Below are 11,831 nucleotides of genomic sequence, written 5' to 3'. Positions count from 1 at the left end.
ACAAGATACAACATCTACTAGTTATAGATATTCCAAACTCGTTTAGAGAGATTAACTTGATGATTATATTCCGGCAGGAACCACACTACTTATTTTGTACTCCTTAGGTAGACATGATATCAACTAATATAGTAACAACATGAGTTGGTTGTGATTTCGATTTATGATAGCTCTTGTAAACGAGAAACATGCGATAGTAGAGTATTCGCAAGTCTGAGCGTACGCCATGGCGTTGCTTAATGCTTAGACCACTTTATGGGGTTTTGTTAATTGACTTATTTCCCGTAGATTATAATTCTTTTTAAGTATACCTAGGTTCGGTTATAACCGAAGATAATGCATTGGTGAGTTTTATCTCTTCACTTTCTGGTTTAGTAATTGGGAATAGATACCAAATTTCGACCCAACCTACCACGTGCATAGGTAGTAACGAGATACTGAATCTCGTGGCTTTTAAACATATGTTATTCACTTTCATCAGAATCCAATCGATAAATGTCACGTATAATGTGGATCTATACTCCCCGCTTCACCTAGATCTAGCCTAACATAAGAATGCTACACAACCCCAGGCCTCTTCAGCCCATTAGAGCGCTCCAAGATATCAGCTTCTCAACTTGATTTTTCTGGCTATGACAACATACACTAACGCAACTCAAATGTCGTATTTGCCCAAATGCGCCTAATATCCAACCCAAATGGCCGTATGGGCGATATGCACATCTGAATCTGTCTAATAAACAACAAAGGACTTTGCTCCACCGGCAGGGGGCTACGTGGTGAAAATGGATCTTGTGCCCAAAAGGGGCTGAGATCTCTTCCTAGGGCTAACACCGTGCTGGTAGCCCGGGTGGGACAGTATTTATACTGTAGAAGGATCCTGAGACTCTTGAATATTCTTAGATTGCTAGTGGAAAAATACGGTGCCCCCCGGATCTGACTATGCTTAATAGCTGCTCGACATAGGTGAGCGGGTATTCAAATTTAAAGACGCATGATTCTGAAGGTTCATCGTTGATGAGAGATGCATGTGTATCTGAGGCACCTGCATCTTGCTGCATGAATTCATTGAATTGAGGGTTGAGATCGCACAGTGTGAGAGGAAAAAGGGATCCCTGGTCAATGCGTCTGGCGGTAAGAGAGGCAGGAAAGACTGATTTTAATTTGTTACCAGGAATTGCTTCTGCCCTTTTGTCCCCGTTGATGTGTTTTAAAGAGTGATTCACTTCGTAATGGCTTCCTGAGGAGTTATCTGACCTTTTTTTATGATGACTTTGCTAGTTAAGATTTGTGCTTAATACCTAATTCTTGCGAATGCCCGCTGATTCTTTCCTGGAGAATATACTACCAGTTAAGGAATACCAGTTGTCAAGATCCACCTCGGCGAAAGTGTATTCCTCGTGTGCTCACTCCAGTCTATAACACAACTACAGGTTAGGCAATAGCTGCTGCTATGGCCAACTTCGGGAACGGAGGTGCGCCCACCTCCCAGCCGCCTACTCCTGCCTGGGGCGGCGGTGTCTTCTCGCCTACAACATCGCAAGCTCGTCCTCATACGAGCCTGTTCGGCACCATTAGTAATCCGGAAGGCCGATCGGGAGCTGGTCTGTTCGGAACTCCTATACCCCCACCATCCCAACAACCGTTTGCTGGCTCTGGGAACCCGCGCGGGCTCGTTATCGGATCGCCCGCTCCGGTCCCTGTCCCCGCTCAAGCACAAGTGCATGTACAAGCCCAACCGAAGCAGTCGTCGCCGAGCCTATTCGGTCCCAGGCCGACTGCCCCGGCTGTACCAGCTGTGCCGGCCGCACCTGTAGCTAGTACCTCGCCACCGACATCACAGACAAGTCAGACGCCAGCGAGGAGCAATAGCAACAGGGCCGCTTCTTCCAGGGTCTCTCCTACCAGAAACTCTCCCAGTAGGGACTCCCCTGTCAGGAGCTCCTCTACTAGAAACTCTCCTGCCCGCGGCAGCCAGACCCCGTCTTCCACCTCAAGTCAGTCGCCGACAAAGAGCCCAAGTCCTATTTTTGGGGGTAAGTCGGCACCGTCTTCAGGATCATCATCACAAACATCAATGGAGCCAGAAATGCCTCCTCGTCCTCCTAAATGTTATATGGACCCCAAAGGCGACTTGTGCCTAGAAGTGGGCCATCTTTCTGCAGAGTTTATAGTATGTTCCAAGGCCATGGCCAGGTCCTCACCTTTCTGGAGGAAGATGCTGTACGGAGAGTTTTCTGAGGGCAAGAACGCGCAGTCGAAGGACGGGAAGTCGACATGGGTCGTGAAGTTACCCGAGGATAATTCCGCCGCGATGAGCATCATTCTGAATATCATCCACAGCCGTTTCGATCAAGTATCTGGTTACGAAGATTTCGTTTATACGACGCATCTCTACAACCTGTGTGTCTTGACGGATAAATACGACATGACCCATATCCTGCGGCCTTGGGCTAAGGGCTGGTCGCGGACTACGCATATCCAGTGTGAGAAGCTCGGCCAGTCCTTACGCTCGAAATTCTGCCACGAGCGGCTCTGGATCGCGTGGGAGTTGGGAGATTTCGTCACTTTCGATGCGATGTCGAAGGCCTTGCTGTTGAACTCTTCTAGTTCGGCCGGGAACAACCTGCGTTACGTGGGAGCGTTGGAACCGCCCGAGATCTATGGTGAGTCTACTCCTGCTATTTTAAATCCCCTTTAAAACATGAAAACTTACAAACCAAATTTGCAGAGAGCATACAAAAAGCGCGCTTATCCATGATTAGGGCGCTTCTTAGCCGCCTCGATAGCATATTACAAGGACTCGTCCAGCAAAACAAGTCGCTCTGCTCGCGGTATAAGGTATCGTCTGAGAGAGGCGAATGCTTGGCTTCGATGCTAGGAACGACGATCCAATCTCTCCACAGCAATGGGCTATGGCCTATACCACAACCCGAGGCCGTCGAGTGCAGCGTATGGGATTTCGCGGCGAAACTTCAGGCCGTTCAGATCGAGGGTGACGCCGGAATCTATCATAAGTGCTCCCAGACGGTTGTTCTTAAGGCCGAGATCGAGAAGACTCTGTACTCTATCCCCGAACTCCTTTCTGAGATACATTGGCGCCATCTTCAGAGCCAGGCCAGCAAATCTGGAATGCCTACTTTTGAATTGAGAGCTCACTAGAAGGAGCGCTCACCCGATGCTTATTTCTATTACAGGTGTGGCGAATATAAGGAGCGCCTAAAGAAAATGGGTGTTTATATTTAATACCTTTATCCGAGTATTGTTCTCGTTGCCTAGGGCTGCATATATTGGGCGGGAGGATGGCGCGCAGAACAAATGGGGGGCATATCCATAAGGGTGGGCAGCTATCAACAGGGATAATGACGTTTTCCACTGATGACCACCGGCAGAGTGGTGTGGACAGACAGCCCTGAATAGCTGGTAATCGTCGTGGCACAGCATGTGCTTACTTTGCATTGTATATAGGATGCCGACAGGCACATAAATAAATTGAGACATGATAACCAACCACCGTCGTGAAACAAATAGGTCTAAAATTAGCGACCTGTCTCGACGTAGGCCACGAAGATGCCGTTAATTGTCAGAATGTCGTAACACTGCGGCGGGTAGAGGCATCTAAGACATGTTAACTAACCGCTATACCCCTCGATCTTGAAGATCCCGAGGGATAATACCTACCTGCGTTATAAACCGAACGATACAAAACCGCGCTGCGTAGCACGTCAGAGGCAAACTCACTTCAATTCCCTTCTACGTACCTTGCAGTAATTTCTAAATTCAACCATCGTTCTACCATCAGTCCCCTCTCCCTTTTTCTCCCCTCACACGTCCATGCTCCCAGGATCCCGACAAGTAAAGATCTTCCAAATCCTCCTACTAACCGCGGGCCCAACAACCCTATCACTAAACGCACCATCCTTATTCGCACATTTCCGACAATTCTCCAACGCCAGCGGACCCTCCCTTTCCAAACCGCGCACGAGCGCGGGGAGCGAAGCGTACTTGGCGGCGATGCCGTAGGCGACGGGCGCCGTGACGCGCGTCACCTCCTGCAGCATGCGGACGTAGGTGTCGGCGGCGCCGTCGCCGGTCCGCACCTGCCCGGCCTCCATGCAGAAGCCGGCGTCGGCGGCGGCGTCGCGCGCCCGCCGGTACGGGATCGTGCTTATGTGCTGCGTGAACACGGCCACCCACTGCGCCGTCTCGACTTGCAGGTTCGTGTGGTGGATCAGCGCGCCGTGGACTACTTGCAGCGTCAGCAGCGCGTCTTCGATTATGTCTTCGTCGATGTATTCTTGCTGCGTGGTGTTCTTGCGTCGCCGTTGCTGGCTGGATGACGGAGCGGCGGCGGCGGCGGCGTCGTTGACGTCGAGGGCGCGGACGGCACTGGCGAAGCGCCGGTTCTGGATGTTCTTGTTCTTGCGCATCCAGGGCGTCAGGCCCTCTATCAGGTAGAGGAGAATGTTGTCCGGGTGCGCCGTCTTCATCTTCAGCACGTGGGCCTCGAGCCCTTGGTCCTCGGCGCCGAGGACGAGCTTAACGAAGTCGGCGGCTTCGAGGATGACCATGACGTGCGCTTCGGGCACGACGCGCATCGGGACGGGCTCCCAGTGCCCGAGCTCCTCGTTGTATTTCGAGGTTACCTTCCGCCGCCACTGTACCACGTCGCCGATGCGGTTTGGCCGGTACTCGAACTGCACGTCCATCTTCCGGAGCAGCTCTTCGATCTGCGCTTTGATGCCGACGCTTAGGGACTCGGGAAGGTCCACTATCATCTCCGGCACGGCGACTTTCCTGTCGGTCTTGAGCTTGTTGACTTCGGCGAGTGCTTTCTCCTTCTGCTTCTCGGCGGCTCGCTGCTCCTTTGCCTGTTCCTTTTCGATACGCTTGCGTTCCTTTTCGGCTTCGCGAACTTCTGCCTTCTTTTGCTTCTCGTAGTCTCTTTCTTCGCTAGTTTTCTTCGGTTCTGCCGCTTTCTTCGCCGTAGCACCTTTCGTCGTCCCCCTCTCTTTTACCGCCGCCTTGGGTTTCTTACGAGGCGGCGAAGGTGTTAGACTGTAGAAACGTTTGCTAGACCTAATCTTCGAGAAATCAATGTCGCCCAAGTCGGGTAAGTCATCGGAGTCCGAATCTACGATATGGCTGTTACTGGTCTTCGCTTCCGGCATAGAACTAGATATTGGATCCCATGCTCCATTTTGCTTGGACTTCTTGGGCTGATATTTTCTTGGCAAATCTTCGCTATCGTCATCTGAGAGATCGATGACTACTGGCCCCCTCGTCGGTTTTTTGCCCTTTGGAGAATCAAAGGGGACATTAGACGATTGATTGGCTGTGGTGTCCCTTAATGGTGCGCGGGTATTAACCTCTCGTATAGGTGAACTTTTGAATGGATCACTCGTCAAATCCAGCCGGGAAGACTTGGCGTTCGTCGTCTGCTTCTTTAATGGGCTTGCGAATGGATCTGAAAGATCATGCGACCTGCTCGGCGCTTTACTAGCAACCAACTTGCCAGGAGAGCTGCTATGTTCGATGGGGTCGTCTATTGCGTTCCAGTTCCAGCGATTCAACCCATTTGGTGAATGCGGTTTTAGATTTTTAGAAGTAAACGTGGCAGAGGTTGATCTTTGCAGAGTATTATCACCCCTCTTCTGGATACCCGTGGTCGAGGTCGAGGTTCGAGGCTTCTTAGCTGGGTTTCCGTCAAGATCGCCGGTTGTATCAAAGTCATCCGACAGGAACATAAAGTCGTCATCACGTCGTGAAATATAGCCACTCGCGCGTTTTGCGCTAATGGGTGGGTCATGGCATATCTTTCCAGGTCCTTTGTTTACCTTCGATGAGGGTCCAGTGTTTGGGTCGACGATTCCATAGTCGAGGGCTCTGGAAGGGGGCTTCTGAGTTGTTCGCGACGAGGCTGCACCAGGGAGGAGGATTGGCGGGGAAGGTCCGGCGGCTGGACTTGATGATAGTAGACTGATTACTTCGGCCGGCATTTTGACATGACTTCAATAGCAAGCTTAATAAGTCGTAAGTCCCTTGATATTTACCAGAAAAGGCCAATTGGTCTTTAGGAAGAATGGTATAGACCTGAGGACAGGTAGTCCAAAGGGACAGCGTTTGAAGTTATCACCACAATCGATAAATTAGCAAATTGGATAAAGAAACGCGTGTGACAAAGAAACAAGCGAACGCGTGTATGACGCGTGGCACGTGACACCAAACTCAATATCATTCTAGCTCCCCATTTAACTCATTCATTGAATTCGTTCTATCCGTAAATACCTATCTAATTCATGTCATTGAGTTATGCAGTATCCAGATACTTTCTTTTTCTACGAAGTCATCTTGGAAAGTTAGACTAAGACGTGATATATGCATCTTCTACATTATCTTGCAGTCGACTTGGTAGTATCTCGCACGGAATAATCAAGGTTATGCATGTTTTACATGCCTACACATAGCTACGATAGATCTCAAGCTCATATGACCACTCATCTGCATCTCGGTACTTCCATGCAATGCCCGCGTCCCACACTCAGTGCCGAAAGTCGCATGCATTCACTGTCAACTGTCAACTGTGAAACCTTGATATCCACATCAAGAGGAGCAGGAGGGGTTCAGCATCAACGGTTTTCTCCCCGAGGATCAAAGACAATCTAGATTGTTAGTGATGAGACATCCGCTCCACGCGCGGGATGACCTCTCCGAATTCCTGCTAACAGGGCTTCCTTCGCAATGCCTAGGGTATCGGACATCGGTAGCTCAGTAGGGTTATTGGTCACTGGCAGAGTTGGCAACCTTGGAAACGGTCAATGGATATGTTTACTAGGTTTTTCGAAACACAGGATCGCGACATTTGCTAGGTGTGACTGGGAAAGCTTGCAGGAGATGCTTGCTTCTTATGTCGAACCAACAACTCCAAATCGGGCCTGAAGAGCAAGAAGAGCTGCACGTCTCCAAATACTTCTCAAAAAGGCAATGTCTATCTAGGTATATGTACGTGTGATGGGTAATGGGGCTGGCATCAGAGAAATAAATTTGCCGACTCGTTCTCTTTCATCACTTACTTGCGCATACAGACGTACGTGCATAACCAGTATGCACGCTCGGGCGCGCAAACGGTGGAATTCAGCATACTCGGGTCTTGGCAGCCCATTATCGCCGCGAACCAGCTGCATGGCGGGAAGGGTGCTTGAAACATACCACCAATCACATTGCACACACACCTCGTGCTTTGGGCAAAACAAATTTGGACAGGCCGTCTTAGCCCTGCGGCAATATCGGCGCAACTAACCCGCCTTGTCTTTTTCAGTACGCTCAGACGTTCCCAACTGCAAGTAGCCTGGCAGGCCTGGTTTTCCGAGCATTAGGCAGACGGTGATCAGATCATGATCAACGACGCCCCGGGAAAAGGCGCACGGCTGGAGACTTCGCGAGGTGCGCATGTATGTACGCTACGCTGCAGCTACGAAAATCTGGCGTAAATCGTTGTCGATAGTTGAAGAATCCTACGGGATTTATGAATAGATGACGTCTTATAACTTACAGAATTCGACACTAGAAGGCGCATAACTTGGTCAAGTTTGCGCGAATTCCTAGATATCGAGGTACAGTAAGCAAAAGAGTTGATCCTTTGCTTCGGATGTCGAAACACTCATAAGTGGGTGCGCCTCCATGTATTGATGGGGTCAGACGGAGGTTATTCGCTGGTTGTGAGTTGGAAGGATCACCAGCGTAGTCGGCGGGAGGAACTTAGAGCAGGAACATCATCTAACTCCGACGACGCGGGCGAAATCTAGGCGGATCTTTCCTTCAAAGGGGATTTGCATTGCCGGTCGCTCATGTTCGATCCTTGATTAGGTAATCGTCATCTTACTGTTCCTGACTTGATGTTTTTGAAAACTGGTCTACCTATCTATCTACTCTCTATCTTGTATGTAGCATCACGTCGATGTGACCTCCAGGGAGACCTTGTCACGAACTACTGCGGGCTTCCCTGCCACCCGATGCTCTAGAAGCAGAAATCGTAGCCTAAACTTGGAAGTTGATTAGCTCGCCTGTAGTTTGTAACCTAGTGAGAGATGAAGATTCTGATGTTGACGAATCTTCCGATGTTCTAATGTCGTTCCAAACCATGTAACCGTGCGGTGATACAGATTTCAACGGGCTTCGATATCAATTATTCGGAAACAAGGCTGCATACATGTGATATGGAGGGATATGGAGGGGTAATGTGATCTGCGTTTACCTTTGAACAGCTCCTAGTCAAGAAGTCATGGGATGCATGAGTATATGTAGAGATTAAGGATGCCGTCGCAGAAAATCAAGGTCAACTTGCCGGGATTGCTTCATGCATGCACTTGCTCACCATCAGACGAACATATGGGGGTTGTTCTGGGGACGGTCGTGATGCAGATGGCGATAGAAACCTGGAAGACTACCTAGGTACTCCTTGCAAAACTTTAGTCATTCATAGTATTCCACGAATAAGCTATCACCACCGACCTCGAGGGTCGAGATATTGCGGTCCTCGTCACATCACGACTTGTTATACAGCAGGAAAACAACATCACGTCGGCAGTTGACAGGTACTAGGGTAAACTACTGCAGCCTCAGGCGGCCCCGCCAATTTAACCTCGAGGCTATACTATTCTCTTCTGAAGGCTTTTCTAGTGCTCAATGGCTATTGGAGTATGAATAATATATACATTTTGCCGTGATGAAGGTTGAAAATCTCCTTGCAAGCACATACATGCTGCCCACGCCCCTCGATCCATTGCATGACTACGTACCTTATGTAAGTATGCAGACGTAATCGGAACTGTTTTACCGCTCACATCTAGGATCTTCTATTCGATCGATGATGAACCAGATAGAGTTACAGATGCAAAGATCACTCGATCACAATGGCCAATAGCTGCCCAACCGTGACTAGGTTACTCGTCATTCGTTGGGTCTCAAGATGGCATTTGCTCGATCTTGGCCTGCGCCTCGCGGGGAACGAATCGAGGTGGCTTGCTTCCTAGCTGTCGGATCGAGTTCTGGCGATCCTTGGCGAGAGCATTGACTACATAGCAGAATAGAGTTGAATAAAAATATGCGGATGTGAAATCTTCATTAGGTTGGTACATATTATTCCTACCCCCGGTACCTACTAGTAGTGTACTCCCGCCGAAGCGGCCGAAGAAGAAGGCAGGGGGCGAGACAAGCGCCTTAGCGCTCGGTGTCCGTCAATTTAATATCAAAGGACCGCCGGCCACGATGTTCCGGAAGATTTTGAAACACGCGTATTGTTTTTTTTGGAAAATTTTTTTTGAATCAAGCCTTTTCTTTCTTTCTTTTGGCTGTACTATCTCCCTGATATCGGAGCAATGTGTTTTACGTGATATCTACGAAATTCCTTCAAAGGCATCCTTTAAGTGGTGTGGATAGTATTCAGAATACGGATGGAAGTGAGTATCAGCACGGGGTTCGAAGGATTAGGGAGCTCGGCTCTCCATTGTTTAGTAATACCCTTATTCTTCCCTCAACCACACAAACGCAATGATAGATTCCTGTGCAAGTTCGTTACCTGGTCGCCCAGGATCGTTATCGATTAAATTGAGCCTTCGGCAAACTTTTTTCTGTTTTTGGTTGTAGTAGTGTATCAATATTAAACACGGTGATCCACGGTTAGTGGGCGTGTTCTTCGCGATCTAGATGATGATCTTCGTTGTTGTCAACTCAATGAAGATAGCGTGTCCGTGGGGGAGACTTCGGGCAGTCGAGCGATATTTGACCTAGCTGTTGGCAGCGTTGCCTCGTCCAGTAATCGTGCCTAGGTAACTTGGCAAATTCCGGTGAGGCGGTAGCTGGATTCTCGAGTCAACATGACACGGACTATCGTACGTATTATATATACAGATACGAATTCCATATTCCATTGATTAGGTTCGCGCGTGGGATTGATGAAAAACCATAGCACTCAGGCACTATCACAGTTCGGAAGAGTACCCGGCAACGGTAACCCTTAACGATGCTTGCCAAGGCTTATATAAGGTAAGTTGGGAATTTTGGACAACAGCTGTGGTTGGACGGTTGGAAATTGACGATACAAGAGTAGTATCTGTGCCTGCAGCTGATTTCGGATTTCCCCCTTTGGCATGTTTCCCTTTCCTACGCTGCCCCTAAGCTGTGGAAAAGGAAGCCGTCGCAACGCCGTCGTTCCCCTAAAATCAGCTTTTGAAATTTCGCATGTACGAATTCGGTCAGTTTGACCCGCTCTCGCGTGCGCACTCCGCTAGAATTATCCAATCCGTTGGAGCCAAGATCTCCCTTTCGCTATCTGTCAGTCATCTGCAGTAAGCGGACTCTGTCCCTATTCCTGCCTATCATTTCTAGTGCCCTGTACTGCTTGATATTACCACAAAAGCACTTGCTTTTGCATTGCATAAGCAACCTGCAAGCACTTCAACGCTGTGTTGGTGTTTGTCTCGTCAAATGATATTAGAACCCCCTGTTTGGGATCGTAGGGCGAACAAACCCCTACTAAGAAAAAAGAAAAAAATCAAATCAAATAGTGTCGAAAATTCTGCGGTGTTCTTAAGGTGTCACAATGCAGTTGAAAACAGTAAAGACAAAATCGACATGGATGTTAAATGCGAGCGATCAAGGTTCTCTCCATACGCATGGCGAAAACGTGGAGGGAGGATTGCCCGCGAACCTCGGAAATCCTTCTCGGTGGACTTTCTAGGTGGACCGGTCTATGTACTTCGTACTTAGCATACGTAAGATATCGAAAAAAAAGACGCTTATATTGTAAGCAAACGCTGCTAGATTAGCTTCTTCAAGGTGAAAACATGATGTAATCTGTCTTATACACGCTCCATATGGCTTCATATGACATATCAAGCAAGAGCCAAGCAAGACCCTGAAGTTCTGATAGTTCTGATAGTTATCCGCCCGTGACACCCCATCTTTCTGTGACATGCAAATGGGATGACAGCGGAAACTGCCTGACATCTTGTGGATGCTCGGCTTGTGTAAAGTGTGCCCCTGAAGTTTGCAACTTGCGTCGGTCCCAAACAAAGTTGTTGGATCTAAGTTGCTAGGTTGCTAGGTTGACTCGTGAAAGTAGAAATATGAGACAACATATCCAGCCGCCAATGACCTTCGATTCCCACCAGAAGGAACCCCTAAATATCTGGAGGCCTGCACCGTTCCATTTGGCTGGGACTGCTCTGAATGCGATGTTCTTTGCAGAGTACCTAGAAAGGGTGTATTATGATAGTGACAATAATATTCGTTTATTTTTTAAAGACATAAAAATGCTGATTATTCCCCGTGCACGCGTATTACCTCAAGTACCCTCATATTAACAAATACCTGGGGAGTATTCCCTATTCTATACTAGATTCAATGGTGTTTAGTGGCTCATTCAACTAATGACTCAAGTATATGAGTACTTCTGGTACGGGATCAGGTACGTCTCGTCTGACCCAATTTAGCCTTAACCGAAACGGGTAAACGTTGTGTTCTGATAGGAGAGACTAGAGGGACTAAAAACCCTTGCACTCCCTTTGCGCGCGACATCCCTGCAACAAGGTTGATGCGCCCCCTGCTTATCCCCTGCTTCACAGGGTTTAACCCACAATTATCCCACTGGGTTCGCTGCTTCCACTGCTTGAGAAAAGTGACTATCAATCGACAACCTTTTTTTTTTTAATGGTGCACGTTCCTGGAATAATAAACTGGCACTACCCCAAATCTCATTTCACCCCCTAAAACTTGATCGTCGTCCGTCGTCTTCCCGAGAACGTTGAACACGTTTAACCCGTCAACACCAA

General features: G+C 48.7%; 2 protein-coding genes across 2 annotated transcripts; one reads left to right on the top strand and one right to left on the bottom strand.

The window, feature by feature from the left end:
• The first annotated feature begins 1,164 nt into the window (after window positions 1-1,164).
• On the top strand, window positions 1,165-3,191 carry F4807DRAFT_238867 (uncharacterized protein). The gene is made up of 2 exons (XM_047994259.1): window positions 1,165-2,666; window positions 2,732-3,191. The coding sequence occupies exons 1-2, from the start codon at window positions 1,454-1,456 to the stop codon at window positions 3,160-3,162; spliced, it is 1,644 nt and encodes a 547-aa protein (XP_047850660.1). The 5' UTR covers window positions 1,165-1,453; the 3' UTR covers window positions 3,163-3,191.
• A 416-nt stretch (window positions 3,192-3,607) lies between these two features.
• On the bottom strand, window positions 3,608-6,151 carry F4807DRAFT_238858 (uncharacterized protein). Its single transcript, XM_047994258.1, has 3 exons — window positions 3,762-6,151; window positions 3,682-3,713; window positions 3,608-3,618 (listed from the first exon to the last, which is right to left on the bottom strand). The coding sequence occupies exon 1, from the start codon at window positions 5,997-5,999 to the stop codon at window positions 3,825-3,827; it is 2,175 nt and encodes a 724-aa protein (XP_047850659.1). The 5' UTR covers window positions 6,000-6,151; the 3' UTR covers window positions 3,608-3,618; window positions 3,682-3,713; window positions 3,762-3,824.
• Window positions 6,152-11,831: the final 5,680 nt, after the last annotated feature.

Source organism: Annulohypoxylon truncatum (genome assembly GCF_022578515.1).
Source record: "Annulohypoxylon truncatum strain CBS 140777 unplaced genomic scaffold F4807scaffold_36, whole genome shotgun sequence".
Classification (NCBI taxonomy): Eukaryota; Fungi; Ascomycota; class Sordariomycetes; order Xylariales; family Hypoxylaceae; genus Annulohypoxylon; species Annulohypoxylon truncatum.
The sequence above is the reverse complement of the archived record's forward strand: the minus strand, read 5'-3'. Positions and strand labels throughout refer to the sequence as shown.

Excerpts from the sequence above, each read along its gene's own strand:
- F4807DRAFT_238867 (XM_047994259.1), top strand. The coding sequence starts at position 1,454 with ATGGCCAACTTCGGGAACGGAGGTGCGCCCACCTCCCAGCCGCCTACT. Across the intron at positions 2,667-2,731 it reads GGAACCGCCCGAGATCTATG|AGAGCATACAAAAAGCGCGC; the intron begins GTGAGTCTACTC and ends CCAAATTTGCAG.
- F4807DRAFT_238858 (XM_047994258.1), bottom strand. The coding sequence starts at position 5,999 with ATGCCGGCCGAAGTAATCAGTCTACTATCATCAAGTCCAGCCGCCGGA.